Raw genomic sequence first — 17,037 nt, forward strand, 5'->3', positions numbered from 1 at the left:
AAATTCTGGTCAATGACTTAATCAGCATTCAGAGATGTAGAATAGAGATAGGACTAGATCCATAGTAGTGATTGCTTTGAAACTATATTTACTACTAAGGACACTGCAATGGGGAGCAGCTCAGACAATAGCACTCAGTAGTGGTGTGCAACATGAAAGGAGAGAGACTAAAGCGGGCTTTACACGCTGTGACCGCTAGCAATTGCTAGCGATGTCGAGCGCGATAACACCCGCCCCCGTCGTACGGCCGATATGTGGTGATCGCTGCCGTAGCGAACATTATCGCTACGGCAGCGTCACACGCACATACCTGCTCTGCGACGTCGCTCTGGCCGGCGAACCGCCTCCTTTCTAAGGGGGAGGGTCATGCGGCGTCACAGCGATGTCACACGGCAGCCGTCCAATAGAAGCGGAGGGGCGGAGATGAGCGGGAAGTAAACATCCCGCCCACCTCCTTCCTTCCGCATTGCCGGTGGACGCAGGTAGGAGATGTTTGTCGCTCCTGCGGTGTCACACACAGCGATGTGTGCTGCCACAGGAACGACAAACAACCTCGCTAAAAAGCAGAAAACGATTTTTTATTTCAGGACGACCTCTCCGCGGCAAATGATTTTGCCCTCTTTTGTGATCGTTTCAGATCGCTCTTAAGTTTTACACACTGCGATATTGTTAATGACGCCGGATGTGCGTCACAAACAACGTGACCCCGATGATAATTCATTAACGATATCGTAGCGTGTAAAGCCCGCTTAAATGCAGCATAGCTCGGCGAGGAAGAGGAGGAGGTCTTTTAGTAGAAAACAAGAGGTGGGAACCAGCTAGTATCAAAGTTTGTGGGACCTGCTGGTCAGTATATATCACAAAGCAGTTAAAGGGAACCTGTCCGGTCCCATATGCGTTCTAACCTATAAGCAGGGTGATGTGGGGCCTAGAAACCCCCAGCCCTGTGTTGTAATATTGTGTAATATGAATGTAAAAAAAAGTTTTATTACTTACATGTTCCCTATGTAAATGACCAGAGGGTCTAGTCCAGTGGAAGTCACATCGCCCCGTGGGTATTTACATACTTTCCATGGTATCACGTGGGCGTGAATGGCAAGTGCGCACGCGCGGGATCTCAAGGAGCTGACGGTGACGTTGCTCATGTAAATCCATGGTATCACGCCCACAGGGGCATGATACCACGGAATGCATGCAAACGCCCCAAGGAGGGCGATGTGACGCCCATGGGACTAGACCCTCTGATCATTTACATAGGGAATATGTAAGTAATAAAACATTTTTTTTATACATTCATATTACACAATATTACAACACATGGATGGGTAGGAAGGGATTTCTAGGCCACACATCACCCTGCTTGTAGGTCAGAACGCATATGGGACCTGACAGGTTCTCTTTAATTAGTAATGATTGTAAAAGTCAAAGTAATCCCCATGGTAAGGTTACCAATTACCCCATCCTATGGATGGAAATAAATATCTGAGGACTAGTGTGCAGGAACTATCTTAGTAAGGCAACCATAGCCGTTCTCTTTGAACTATGACTTCTATCCTGTATTTGTTGGAATTAGTGGAGATAGATAGCCAGAAATTGCAACTCTACTTTGGTTGAAATTAAGTTTTTGCATAGAACACGCTTTCCAAGGAGTAGCAGCATTCATGTTCAATCACTACTGTACTGAAATGGGGATATGAGACCTCTATTTTGGCAATCAGTGGGGATCTCGGATGTTGTGGGTCTTGTGGTTAGGTGATAATTGCTTATTAAGAGAGTACCCTGTTTACTGATATGAGGCCCATCCTTTTCTGGACATGGCCATTGAGATGTGATCTCTGCAAAAATCTGTTTCTCTGTTACTAAGAAATCAGTGTTTGAATTTATATGCAGATGAAGCTTAAGGACTAAGGTAGATCTGAGGCGTCTGTCACTCCAGCTCTATTTCCCACTTCTTTCATGACTGATTGCTCCCTTGCTATCCACTTACCACTTAGTATAGAGGCTGTGAGTAAAGCAGGAGGAGGCAGTACTAGGCAGCGAATAGAGCTGGAGTGACAGAGGCCTCAGATCTATCATAGCTCTTCAGCTTTATTTGCATATCAATTCAAAAGCTGATTTCTCATTAACAAATGAATGGACTGGCCATTTAGCAGTATTGCTAGGCTTGTCTTTAAAAAGAGCTACATGCACTTATATATATCAAATACAGAAACCTCAACATTTAGAACTAGAGGCAATAGTACTGATAGACGGTCACAAAGGACCACCACCCCAGACTGCACTACTCAGAGATACATGTATACACAAGAGGACAAAGAGTATATGTGCAATACATAGACAATTTTATTAGGTATCAAAAAACCACAATAGACAATTAAAAACATAAGACATCACCAAAATGAATCATCTGGGGGAATATAAAGATTGTTACACGGACAGAATTGTTACACAGACAGGGATGGTCTCAGGAAAATCACCAAAAATACTCAGGATAAACATAAATCCTGTAAATAAATCGGTCACAGTGTGATTGATTGCATTAAAATCTTAATCAGGTGAATCCTGAGACCCCCGGTCAGTGTTGAAGTGTCACAAACTGAGGGTGTAATGACTAACTAGGACTATATGTCTGAGGACAGTTGTAAGGCTCAATATAGGAGTAATCCCATGTGGAGTGTATCTAAGCAAATCAGCCATTCAATATAATGCCTAACAAATAGAAAGTTAATTACCTGGAAGTCAGATGGATAAAGATTAAACCTTCAGTTTGAGAGACTCCCCATTGAGGAACCTGGACTTCATCGACGCGCGTTTCGCATGGTACAAGAGCTGTTTCAAGATGGAGAGGCACGAGGTGAATGGCTGATTTGCTTAGATACACTCCACATGGGATTACTCCTATATTGAGCCTTATAACTGTCCTAAGCCATTCAGACGTATAGTCCTGGTTAGTCATTACACCCTCAGTTTGTGACACTTCAACACTGACCAGAGGTCTCAGGATTCACCTGATTAAGATTTTAATGCAATCAATCACACTGTGACCGATTTATTACAGGATTTATGTTTATCCTGAGTATTTTTGGTGGTTTTCCTGAGACCATCCCTGTCTGTGTAACAATCTTTATATTCCCCCAGATGATTCATTTTAGTGATGTCTTATCATGTTTTTAATTGTCTATTGTGTTTTTTTTTATATCTAATAAAATTGTCTATTTTTTGCACATATACTCTTTTTCCTCTTGTGTATACATGCCCTTATATATAGTTTGGGGGTGAAATCCTGCTGACATATTCCTTTTAATAAAGGTAAGTTCACCAATTTCTTTCAGAAGTAAGTTTAGTACAATACAGCCACACTTATTCTGGATTTATGACATATGGTTGTTGTGTGTCGCCCTGGGCAAGCCAGGGGACACGGGTCACAACACCACCACACCCCACACTCCAGGTAGGCACATCACAGCTAGCCTACAAATCCTTGTTGCCTTCCTCCAGGAGTCTGATGATGCACACCAGGGGGTGGGCCAGGCGGTTGGCTCCGCCCACCAAGGAGCTCACAGCTCTGGAGGCAGGAAGTAACCAGGCAGTCAGCTCAGGGACGAGCTTGAGTGAACAGCAGATAGCCCAGGCAGGGCAAGTGTGAGGAGTTAAGAAAGTGAGAGTAGAGAAGTGGAAAAGGAGGAAAAGCAAGTAAAGTGACAGAAGAGAAAGACAGCCTGAAGGGTCCAGCTTTGTGAGGGCCAGAACAGCAAGGTCAGCAACGGCGGTGACTGTCTGGAGGGGGACTGTTTGGAAGTTCCTGGAAGGACCCCGTTGGCTGTGTGCCCGGTGGTCTGGAGCAGTGTTCCGAAGGACAGTCAGCACCAGGGCAGGGGCCTCTCGGACCCCGGCAAGGCTAGGAGTCGCCAAATTTGCCAAATCCGTCAGTGACGGGGACGCAGATCCCCCAACAACCAAGTCCCGATTGAAGGCAACAGCCCAACCCGTATTGGAGAGACACCGCCACCGCCACGGCACAAGTTTCTCAGGGCCAGCGCCTGCGGGCAAAGTGTAGAGCTCCTCCGGCCCAGATTGCAGCCGGGGAGCGGGTAACCGGAGGGAATCCACCGCTACCATCAGTCAACACAGGTGCAAGGAAGAGAGACATCACCGTCACCTACCGGGAGTGCAGGTGCAGCCGTCTGTGGGACCGTCCTACCAGCCGTTGGTTTACCGTACAAACTGTGTCCGTGTGTCAGGCTGAGTGAGTACCATAGTGCCGCAAGGCACAGCGCTGCCCCCGCGTCCCTGCGCCCTCCAGGCCCTACACTTTACATCTCATCACCGGGCCCCGGGATCACCAACCCCTACCCACGGGGGGGCAACACAACACCTGGCTGCTCCGCATCACCATCCCCGGGACCCCCATACTGAGCAGCGGTGGTGAAATCACCACAACCGTGGGTGGCGTCACGAACTATAACAATCCCCACACCCAACAAACACCCCCTTTCACTCACGGGCGAGGAGTGTCGCTCGAGAAACCCCGGGATCCGGCCCACAGCTCGAGCCACCAGGAGCAGCTGCCGGACCCGAGCAGAAGGGGTGAGCGCGGTGTGCTGACACCCTCCTCCCCGCCCGCGACAACTTGGCGTCACGAACAGGATCCTACCGCTCTGCCGTCAGGTAGAGGTGCGCCTTGTTACCGCCGGAGGCATCCGACAGAAAAATTTCAGAAGCCGCCATCTTTGGCGCGAAAAGTTCCCGCTCGAGCGTCTTCTCGAGCAGTAGAAGCGCGAAGGCCAAAACTCCGCCCCGAGAGAGGAGGGGCCGGAAAGAGCTAAGGGGGACGCGATGGCGGCTGGCCGCATGTGAGCGCGGCTGTGGAAGCAGGGACGCCAGGACCCTGCGGCCATTTATTGGTTCCTGGAAGAGGCCGCTGCTAAAGATGCTGAGTCCGACCAACAACACCGTGGTCCCCGCGCCTGGCATGGCGGCGTGGGTGGAAGTCCGGACCGCCCAGCTAAGCAGCCGTCTGCAGGTCCGCATGCAGCTCCTCCTGGAGAAGTGGGAGGCCGACATGGTGGAAGTGGTGGCTGCTACGCGGAGATGTGAGGTGGAGGAAGATTTGGAGGAACGGGTAAGAGACCCACGTCCCTGTATTCCCGAGGGATCGGCCGCTGCGGCTGAGGGGCCCGGCCTACACCCGTTCACCCTGCTGCCTCTCCCGCTACCCGCGTTAGCTGCTGCTGCCCCGCCACTAGGCCCGCTACCACCACCACCGGTAGCGGTACCCTGCCAATCCGCCCCGGTGGACCGACCTGCAGCAGAAGCTCATGACCACCCTAAACTGCTTCTATGGAAGAAGCCAAAGGCTGAGTCCGTCAGCAAAGATGCACCGGAGCCACGGCGGGGATGCAGCTGCCAGGAGGCAGAGGAGGCCATGTCAAAACGGGGTCCCTCATTACTGAAGGTGCCGGTCGTAGCCGACACAGAGGGACTCTGGCTGGGCCCGTCCCCCGCACACGCTGAACCGGAGCAAAAAGAAAGTACTCCCGGCTGGGAGCGACGGCAACAGCAGCTGCGCAGGGAGATCGATGCCCGAGAGGGGTGTAGAGCGGATGTGCATGCCCGCACGAATATGGAGGAAGATGACCCGCAGCTAGCTACCATCGGGGTCCACGGCGGTGCACCATGTGAAGGTGGCACTAGAGCCCCGCGATTGAGGATGGACTGCTAAGCCGGCGGTCCTCCGCCTAAAAGTTGTCCCCGTTGGGACCACCAGTCAGCATGTTTACAAGTTTGTTTAAAAGTTTTAAAAATGAAGAAAATGAAAATGCCTGAAGTGTTACCTGATTTGCTTTTGTGATTGAACCGGCAGGAGCTGGCACCGTTGTCCCCGTGGGGACCGTTTAAAGTTTAAAAAGCATGGGAACTATCCATGGACAAGCCCGTGAACTTGCAGGGCACCACAAACGTTAAGTGGCTTGTAAATATGTTGGGTACCGTTACCGTTTCCGCAATACCGTCTCCGGAGAGGCAGGTTGGAGGGAGGGCCCTGAGCAGAGCAGGCCAGGGCCCAGCCACCAAAGGAACCGGTGGCCACCCTCTGGAGGGGAAGGACAGATCCCGCTCGGGTGACTTGTGCTGGACTGTGGGTCAAGGGGTGCTGCCTGGGTTTTAGGGGCAGCATCAGGGCCAGATTGCTTGGGTGGGAGAGAGCGGAAACCGTGACCGTATACCGTTGCAACGTTTAAGTAAATGTGCCTCCCGTCTTGGGAAGAGTTTTGATTAAAAATGTATTTATGTTTTGCTTAACCCTGTTATCCCCTTTTTACAGAAAAATAAAACCGGTGTAGGACGGCAGCCCGCGGACGGTCTGCATTTTGCTAAGGGGGAATGTGTCGCCCTGGGCAAGCCAGGGGACACGGGTCACAACACCACCACACCCCACACTCCAGGTAGGCACATCACAGCTAACCTACAAATCCTTGTTGCCTTCCTCCAGGAGTCTGATGATGCACACCAGGGGGTGGGCCAGGCGGTTGGCTCCGCCCACCAAGGAGCTCACAGCTCTGGAGGCAGGAAGTAACCAGGCAGTCAGCTCAGGGACGAGCTTGAGTGAACAGCAGATAGCCCAGGCAGGGCAAGTGTGAGGAGTTAAGAAAGTGAGAGTAGAGAAGTGGAAAAGGAGGAAAAGCAAGTAAAGTGACAGAAGAGAAAGACAGCCTGAAGGGTCCAGCTTTGTGAGGGCCAGAACAGCAAGGTCAGCAACGGCGGTGACTGTCTGGAGGGGGACCGTTTGGAAGTTCCTGGAAGGACCCCGTTGGCTGTGTGCCCGGTGGTCTGGAGCAGTGTTCCGAAGGACAGTCAGCACCAGGGCAGGGGCCTCTCGGACCCCGGCAAGGCTAGGAGTCGCCAGATTTGCCAAATCCGTCAGTGACGGGGACGCAGATCCCCCAACAACCAAGTCCCGATTGAAGGCAACAGCCCAACCCGTATTGGAGAGACACCGCCACCGCCACGGCACAAGTTTCTCAGGGCCAGCGCCTGCGGGCAAAGTGTAGAGCTCCTCCGGCCCAGATTGCAGCCGGGGAGCGGGTAACCGGAGGGAATCCACCGCTACCATCAGTCAACACAGGTGCAAGGAAGAGAGACATCACCGTCACCTACCGGGAGTGCAGGTGCAGCCGTCTGTGGGACCGTCCTACCAGCCGTTGGTTTACCGTACAAACTGTGTCCGTGTGTCAGGCTGAGTGAGTACCATAGTGCCGCAAGGCACAGCGCTGCCCCCGCGTCCCTGCGCCCTCCAGGCCCTACACTTTACATCTCATCACCGGGCCCCGGGATCACCAACCCCTACCCACGGAGGGGCAACACAACACCTGGCTGCTCCGCATCACCATCCCCGGGACCCCCATACTGAGCAGCGGTGGTGAAATCACCACAACCGTGGGTGGCGTCACGAACTATAACAATCCCCACACCCAACAAACACCCCCTTTCACTCACGGGCGAGGAGTGTCGCTCGAGAAACCCCGGGATCCGGCCCACAGCTCGAGCCACCAGGAGCAGCTGCCGGACCCGAGCAAAAGGGGTGAGCGCGGTGTGCTGACACCCTCCTCCCCGCCCGCGACAGTTGCTATAAATATAACTACTAATATAACTAGGCTATGTTTAAAATGCCTCATAATTACTGAAGGAAAGTAAATCAATTTATTTTATGGCTAAATGTAGTAATGTAATTTATATTTCTGTCATTTTAAGTCTCTAAAACTTGCAATGCTAATGCTCCTAATCTACAAACATGTAATAAATGAGTGAAGAGTCTGTGATCTGCTGGTTTATTTGGAAGAGAAATCTGGTAGTTATGTGAATATTTATCCGTAATCTCATTACTTTCAAGGTACAAGTTAGCAGTGACCAAACGTAAGGATTCAGAGCCTGAAAGTGGCTCCATCTACAATCAAAATGATCCTTGGAATCCCAGTGTAACGTTCTCTAAGTTTATAGATAATGAGAATATTCAGAACCAGGTAAGAAAATGTGGGCAAAGAACATGAATATTTTCCAATATGAATCTGTCTATTGTTGAACATTAATATTTAGACACCAAACATAAAAACAGATAATTTAACTGGTGAGATGTTATAAAACAAAAAATCAACACTACTTAACTATTTTCTTCAGCGCTGATGCTCCCTTGTCTTCCAGATCTTCTGTTTAGGGCTATGACACATGGAAAGTAAAACGGTCGAATTCCACTCGGACCCATGATATTCTATGGGGTTGTTTCCATCAGCTATTATTTTCTCAGCCCTAATCGGATGGAGAAAACAATCTCAGCATGCTGCGGGTGGAATCCGATCTGTCTTCACTCGCACCCATATAAGTCTGTGGGTGCAAGTGAAACATCGCACTGCACTCGGATGACACTGGAGTGCAGTGCGATAATCGCATCACCCTGCAATGGAGGAGATAGGGAAATTAATCTCTCCCTCACCTCCGCAGCGCCCACCTTCTCCTCCGCAGCTGTGAATAGAGCGTATGCCATATGCTCATGTGGCCCCAGCCTTAACGCCAGCATGCATGTGACCACTGCAGCAAATCTCTTGCCTCTGCAGTCAGGGACCATAATACTGGCAGCAGGGCTCTGAGCAGAGTGCTGATGCCAGTTAACTGTGGCATAATTAGAATACTATATGCCCCAAAGCAAACTTTGCATCAAACCTCCTTTCTCATGCATTATAACTAAAAATGTTATTCCCTTCTTACACTACAATGCTTTGATGACTGTCTGAGAGGAGACACTCAATGCATTAAAAATGTTAAGATACAACAAATATACCAATAGGGCCTCACTAATGACCCAGCTTTCTCTAGCGGCATTTAAAGGGTTATTACCATCTCCAAGATCCCATCTCAAAATATAGTAGGTGTATTAATAAGAATATTGGCAAATACTTCTAATTAGAAATGTAGTCTAGTTCTACTGAAAAGCTATGTCAGTTACCTTATGTGCAGGGCATTATAGTAGCTAAGGTATCCATGGTTACGGCCTATAGAGACAGTTAGGTAGCTGCTCGTGGTGGTAACCATGGATACCTAAGCTACAGCCATGCCTACACATGAGGTAAGAGGTAAGGCTATATCAGGAGAACTATGCTACATTTCTAATTAGAGGTATTTGCTAATATTCTTATTATTACACCTACTACATATTGGGATAGGATGTTGGGGATGGGAATGACCCTTTTATACTTACTTTTTCTTTATATTACCTTAAAATATTAACAGTAAATTGAGTGGGTAAAATCTCGGTATCCTCTATGATTCCCTGGGCTATGGTCACATGATGCTTTTTTGCAGCTTTTTATCTGCAGCCAATAAGGCTATGTGCCCACGCTACAGGATTTATCGCGGATTTGACGCGGATTTTGACACGGATTTAGCGCGGATTTGCCGAAAATCTGCAGCACAGCTACTCCCCAGCCATTTCAATGGCATTTTGGAAATGCTGTGCCCATGCTGCGGATTTTTCCGCTGCGGATTTTGCCGCGGATTTTGATGCGGAACAAACTGCAGCATGTCAATTGTTTGGTGCGGATTTGGTGCGGATTTTCTGTTTTGAATGGGGAAAAAAAAAAAAATAAAATCCGCATCAAAATCCGCGGCAAATCCGCGGTAAATCCGCGGTAAATCCGCGGCAAATCCGCGGGTGCGGATTTGCCGCGAAAGTTGCGGATTTTCAGGCAAAAAAATCCGCAGGGACCTTTTACTGTGGACACATAGCCTTACTGTTCTCTTGGCAGTAAAACAAAAAAGAGCTGCTTCCAAAAGGCAGGTTTTGCACTTTTACTGCTCTTTTTGTTGCGTTTTTGCTGCATTTTGGGTACAGATTACACGTGTCAGATGTCTACAGCACAAATAAAGTTAGTTTCACTCATTAATAAAACAGCAAAAACACAGCCGTTGCGATTTTGCACTTGCTCATTGTCTTCTATAGTGAGAAAACGCTACAAAAAAACTGCAAAACCGCTGAAAGAATTTATATCCTGAAGTTTTCCATTTCAATCAAGAAAAAGCATTTGTGTGCATGAGATTCCTGACATCTCATCGCGTTTGCTGGTACTGTAAAAAGCTAATTTTAAATTTCATTAAAAACTGATTTATAGTCACTGATGTATAATGCTATCAGTAGTATTAGCACTATATTAAAAATATTAGCAACAAGCCGTCATCCGGATAGATGTATTAATGTCTTGTATAAACAATGCCACCAATCAGCCCATAGTCTAGTGGAAATGCTGCAGTTGGTCATATCACAATGTAACAGTGCCGATTTTGATATTGGTGACCAATGTCAATGTGCCACTATACTATGGGTAGACAGTTAAGGGGGGGGCAAACTAGACAATTGCCTTGGGTCCCAGTAAAGCAGAAGCTAAATTGAGAATAACATTGAAACAATTAAAAAAAAATAAAAAAAATTGACATATTTGGTATCACTGTGATTGGGGACTATGTGGTTTTTATAGTGCTACATTATCTGTAAATCTCCATCACTGCATCATTATATACTCCCAGTGTAATATATAGCAGAGATACTAGCAGTATATTATGTCCATTACCGGACCTGAATACCAGTTATATATATCACATGGGCACTTAAATGTCTCATTTCACATGCCCATAAAAATATTAATGTATGCTCAAATATAGGATTAGATCATTGGAGGAGCCGTGTACACAGGTTGGGTGGAAAACATATAAATGACGAATTACATATTATACTGGTTCATGCTTCATGTCTATTTTTGGCAGTCATGTACACTGTATTAGTGATGAGCGAGTACTAAAAAGCTCGGGTGCTCGAGGCTCGGGCCGAGCATCCCAAGATACTCGTGTACTCGGCCCGAGCACCGAGCCCAATGTTATCCTATGGGAGACCCGAGTATTTTTATGAAATGACCCCCCGGCAGCATGTAGAAACCCTAAAAATGTCACAAAAGTCTCAGAAGAGTGCTCAAATGACATGGCAACAGCATGGGGAAGACCCCTTGAAGCATTTATCACTCAAAAGTCACAGCTGTGAACGATTTTGTCCGCGTTTTACGCCATTTTTACGGACTCACCAGAAAACCTTCAAAAATTACACCAAAATGAATTTTCATGGCGGAAATGTTAAGGGCACATACCCAATAGTGAGATAGAGCTAATGTATGTTACTTTTGGAGATTACATGAAAGATTTTACGTGAAAACATTGTGTGGCACTCCGATGTCCCTGAGAAGAGACGTACATGAAGGCCTCTTGAGTCTAATGTGCCCATTTTGAGGAAGTGAGTCTTTGTAGTATTTTCCTTTGCCAGGGCAGTCCAAAATTGTGAGGTTCACCAATGCCCCTGCATACAGACGTGCATGAGGGCCTGTAAACCTGAAGTGCCCATTGTAAGGAAGTGGGTCTATTGTAGTATAGCCCTTTCGCAGGGCAGCCAAAAATTGGGAGGCTCCACGTTGTCCCTGGATAGAGACGTGCATGATGGCCTGTAAACCTGAAGTGCCCATTGTAAGGAAGTGGGTCTATTGTAGTATAGCCCTTAGGCAGGGCAGCCAAAAATTGGGAGACTCCACATTGTCCCTGGATAGAGACGTGCATGAGGGCCTGTAAACCTGAAGTGCCCATTGTAAGGAAGTGGGTCTATTGTAGTATAGCCCTTTGGCAGGGCAGCCAAAAATTGGGAGGCTCCACATTGTCCCTGGATAGAGACGTGCATGATGGCCTGCAAACCAGAAGTGCCCATTGTAAGGAAGTGGGTCTATTGTAGTATAGCCCTTTGGCAGGGCAGCCAAAAATTGGGAGGCTCCACATTGTCCCTGGATAGAGACGTGCATGATGGCCTGTAAACCAGAAGTGCCCATTGTAAGGAAGTGGGTCTATTTTAGTATAGCCCTTTGGCAGGGCAGCCAAAAATTGGGAGACTCCACATTGTCCCTGGATAGAGACGTGCATGAGGGCCTGTAAACCTGAAGTGCGCATTGTAAGGAAGTGGGTCTATTGTAGTATAGCCCTTTGGCAGGGCAGCCAAAAATTGGGAGGCTCCACATTGTCCCTGGATAGAGACCTGTTAGGTTCTTAGTGCGTCCGTGCTTGCATTTAAAAACCGCACGTGTGTGCCTGTTGGTGGCAGCGTTCAGGTGCACTTGTGTGCGTTTTGCACAAACTTGGATATAACGCACAAGTCTAGTGAATACACATCAGCACAGCATTGCAAAATGCGCAAGGGCGTTGGCAACAAACAAGGAAGTGGACATGATGGTGGTGCAGGCAGAGACCGAGGTCGTGCGCAAGCTCTAATTTCGCCACAACAAAGGGCCACATCTACTCGCTCGCACATCCTGTCCCAAATTCTTGGGGACCACAGCAGTACACCGCTCTTGAACCAAGACCAGTGTCAACAGGTTGTTAGTTGGATAGCGGATAATGCTTCCAGTCAGATTGGCACCACCACAAACACTCTGTCTTCCACACGGTCAAGTGTCAGTAGCCGTGATACTGCAACGCACATTTCAGAACCTGATCCTCCTTCCTACCACCAGGCCGAGTACACGTCCACGGACACTCGGAAGAGCTGTTCACATTTCCATTCACACATTCTGGCCTCTCGCCAGCTCCTGTTGAAGTGGGTCATGACGAGATTGTATGTACAGATGCCCAAATATTTGAGCAGACACGTTCTCACGAACTTGGCAATGTGTCTCAACAAGGGGTGGACGATGATGAGACACAATTGTCAGGAAGTCAGGAGGAGGAGCAGGGTGCGGAAGAGGAAGACGACGTGGTGGATGATCCAGTAACTGACCCAACCTGGCAGGAGGATATGCAGAGCGAGGACAGCAGTGCACAGGGGGAGGGAGGCGTAGCATCCCAACAGGCAGTAAGAAGCAGGGTGGTGGCCCCAGGCAGAAGTCAGGCAACCGTTCCCCGGAACAACAACACGACACAAGGTGCCTGTACAAATGTTAGGTCTTCCCGAGTCTGGCAGTTTTTTAAGTTGGCTCCAGTTGATTCTAAAAAGGCCATTTGCAACACCTGCCATGCCAGCATTAGCAGGGGTACCAAAACTAGCAGCCTGACCACCACCAGCATGATCAGGCACATGTCAGCCAAGCACCCGACTTTGTGAGATGTACAACAGAGTCGAGGAGCAGTGCTTGCTGATGTCACTGCTGCGTCTTCGCTTGTTGTGCATGCGAGCCAATCCCCTGTCCATGCTGCCCGCGAACAAGCCTCCTCTGGCCCTGCACCTGCAGTTGCCCACGCAGATATAACACCATCATCAAGCACGTCCTTGTCCCAGCGCAGCGTTCAGTTATCCATTCAGCAAACCTTTGAACGCAGGCGCAAATACACTGCCAACGCCCCACATGCCACACTTCTAAATGCTAACATTTCGCAACTGCTTGCGCTGGAAATGTTGCCTTTTAGGCTGGTGGAGACAGAAGCATTCCGCGACCTGATGGCGGCAGCTGTCCCACGTTACTCGGTCCCCAGCCGCCACTATTTCTCCCGGTGTGCCGTCCCCGCATTGCATAACCACGTGTCACAAAACATCACACGTGCCCTGAACAATGCTGTTTCAGCCAAAGTCCACCTAACCACAGACACGTGGACAAGTGCTTGTGGGCAAGGCCGCTACATCTCGTTGACGGCACACTGGGTTAATATTGTGGAAGCTGGGACCCAGTCTGAGCGAGGGACGGAACACGTCCTTCCCACACCAAGGTTTGCAGGCCCTACCTCAGTCAGGGTTTCACCTACACTCTACAGCTCCGGAATGTCATGCTCCTCAGCCTCCTCCTCCTCCTGCGCATCCTCATCCACTTTACCCTCCACACCAGTCCCAAGCTGGAAGCACTGCAGCACTGCCTCGGCGAAGCGGCAACAGGCTGTGCTGAAGCTAATCTGCATAGGTGACAAACCCCACAATGCAGAAGAGGTGTGGACAGCTCTGAAACAGCAGGCAGATCACTGGCTCACACCTCTGAACCTAAAGCCAGGAAAGGTCGTGTGTGACAATGGCCGGAACCTGGTGGCGGCTTTGAGGCGAGGCCAGCTGACACATGTTCCATGCGTGGCCCATGTGCTCAACCTCGTGGTTCAGCGGTTTCTAAAGTCATACCCAGAGCTGTCTGATCTGCTGGTAAAAGTTCGCCACCTGTCTGCACATTTTCGAAAGTCACCTACTGCTTCAGCCGGCCTTGCCGGCTTTCAGCGCCATTTGCATCTTCCGGCTCACAGACTGGTGTGTGATGTCCCCACGCGTTGGAATCCAACTCTGCACATGTTGGTCAGGATATGTGAGCAGAAGAGGGCAGTTGTTGAGTACCTGCATCACCTAAGCCGTCGGGAAATGGGTCAAACTCCACACATAACACCTGAGGAGTGGAGATGGATGTCCGACCTATGTACCATCCGCCAAAACTTTGAGGACTCCACCAAGATGGTGAGCGGCGATGACAACATTATTAGCATCACCATACCGCTTCTCTGCCTTCTAAAATGGTCTCTGCTCAAAAACAAACATGATGCATTGCAGGCGGAGAACGATGAGTTGGAGCAAGAAACAGTAGTGGGTGTGGGTGATAACACACAGCCCAGCCTCGTCTCATCACAACGTGCAGTGGAGGACTATGACGAGGAGGAGGATGAAGACATGGAGAAACTCTCCGGCCAAATTGAGGATATGACATGCAGTCATATCCTCGGTTCAGCGTGGCTGGCCAGAGGACAAGGTAGATGAGGAGGAGGAGGAGGAGGACAGCATGTCAAGTCATCGTGTTGGTCAGGATACTGAAGTGATGGCTGTTAAGAGTCTGGCGCACATGGCTGACTTTATGGTAAGCTACCTGTCTCGTGACCCTCGCGTTAAGAACATCTTGGCCGACAATCATTAGTGGTTGGTAACACTGTTAGACCCACGCTAAAAGGAGAACTTTATGTCTCTTATTCCCGAGGCGGAGAGGTCAGGCAAAATTCAGCAGTTCCAGAAGGCCATAGTCACGGAAGTAGGCAAAGCATTCCCCTGACAAAACGCTAGCGGCATAGGTCAGGAATCAGTGGACAACCAAGGCGTACAGCCAAGAGGGGCACAAGTCCAATCCGCCAGAGGTAGGGGAACAGTCTTTAAGATGTGGGACAGTTTTCTCAGCCCCTCACATACCACAGCCCCTGAGGTGTGGGGTAGTACCACAAGAAATTCTAAGTTTGCCCAGATGCTCAAGGAGTACCTTGCAGATCGAACAACTGTACTCCAACATTCCTCTGTGCCTTACAATTATTGGGTATCCAAGCTGGACACGTGGCATGAATTGGCTCTCTACGCCTTGGAAGTCCTGGCCTGCCCTGCCCCTAGCGTTTTGTCAGAGCGTGTTTTTAGTGCTGCAGGTGGAATCATTACAGATAAACGCACCCGCCTGTCAACTGAAAATGCTGACAGGCTGACTCTGATCAAGATGAACAAGGGTTGGATTGGGCCAGACTTCACCAGCAAATGACAGCGGAATTTAAAGTTTGTAACTGGAATTTGCCATGTACCTCCACTCACCCATGGGTACACACTTCTGGACTTTGGCTAATCGCTGGACTGCTCCTCCTTCTCCTCATGCGCCACCATGATGACCGTTACAATAGTTAGGCCGTTGTTTCAGGTATACCCCCAGTGGCAAATTTTTTCACCCATTCTTTCAGAATGGGCATTACAACGACAGGAGACCCGCTCCTTTGCAATGGGAACAATGTTTTGAGGCCCTCATGCACGTCTCTATCCAGGGACAATGTGGAGCCTCCCAATTTTTGGCTGCCCTGCCAAAGGGCTATACTACAATAGACCCACTTCCTTACAATGGGCACTTCAGGTTTACAGGCCCTCATGCATGTCTCTATCCAGGGACAATGTGGAGCCTCCAAATTTTTGGCTGCCCTGCCTAAGGGCTATACTACAATAGACCCACTTCCTTACAATGGGCACTTCAGGTTTACAGGCCATCATGCACGTCTCTATCCAGGGACAATGTGGAGCCTGACGCTGCCACCGACTGCCACACACGTGCGGTTTTTAAATGCAAGCACGGACGCAATAAGAACCTAACAGGTTTTTAGGAGCGACAATTACTGAGAAGTTTGACACTATCAGACACTGCTGACTGACGTGTATTATTCACTAGACTTGTGCGTTATATACTAGTTTGTGAAAAACGCACACAAGTGCACCTGTACACTGCCACCGACAGCCACACACGTGCGTTTTTTAAATGCAAGCACGGACGCAATAACAACCTAACAGGTTTTTAGGAGCGACAATTACTGAGAGGTTTGACACTATCAGACACTGCTGACGTGTATTATTCACTAGACTTGTGCGTTATATACTAGTTTGTGAAAAACGCACACAAGTGCACCTGTACGCTGCTACCGACAGGCACACACGTGCGGTTTTTAAATGCAAGTACGGACGCACTAAGAACCTAACAGGTTTTTAGGAGCGACAATTACTGAGAAGTCTGACACTATCAGGACTGTTTTAGACTGTGTACACCAGCCCCAGATATGATGAAGGCTGGTATACGATCACCACTAGGAATGGCTATATACCCTGCCTGCCTGCCTGCCTGTATACGGCTACAATAGTCCTGAGAAGGACTCTTCTGGTCACTAGCCTGTATTCCAACCTGGCTATACCCTGCCTGCCCTGCCTGTATACAGCAACAATAGTCCTGAGAAGGACTCTTCTCCTGTACTCCGACCTGGCTATACCCTGCCTGCCTGTATACAACTACAATAGTCCTGAGAAGGACTTCTGCTCACACTGTTTGCAGCCCTGCTACGGAAATAACTATAAAGGGCCGCAAACCTTTCCCTGAAGCAGCAACACTCTCCCTGCACTGACTGTCTGGATGGCTGTGTGCAGAGCACAGCGCGCCCGCCGGTATAAAGGCTCGGTCACGCTGTGCAGGCCGGCCAATCACTGCAATTCCACAACTAACAGGGCTGTGG

General features: G+C 49.2%; 1 protein-coding gene across 1 annotated transcript in view; it reads left to right on the forward strand.

Moving 5' to 3' along the window:
• LOC142311484 (amine oxidase [copper-containing] 3-like) overlaps window positions 1–17,037 on the forward strand; it is a 57,035-nt gene that overhangs the window by 26,249 nt on the left and 13,749 nt on the right. The window contains exon 3 of the mRNA XM_075349958.1: window positions 7,889–8,018. Coding sequence (XP_075206073.1) covers window positions 7,889–8,018 — 130 coding nt within the window. The remainder of the gene's footprint in view (window positions 1–7,888; window positions 8,019–17,037) is intronic.

The sequence above is a fragment of the Anomaloglossus baeobatrachus genome, chromosome 5, assembly GCF_048569485.1.
Source record: "Anomaloglossus baeobatrachus isolate aAnoBae1 chromosome 5, aAnoBae1.hap1, whole genome shotgun sequence".
NCBI classification, from domain to species: Eukaryota; Metazoa; Chordata; class Amphibia; order Anura; family Aromobatidae; genus Anomaloglossus; species Anomaloglossus baeobatrachus.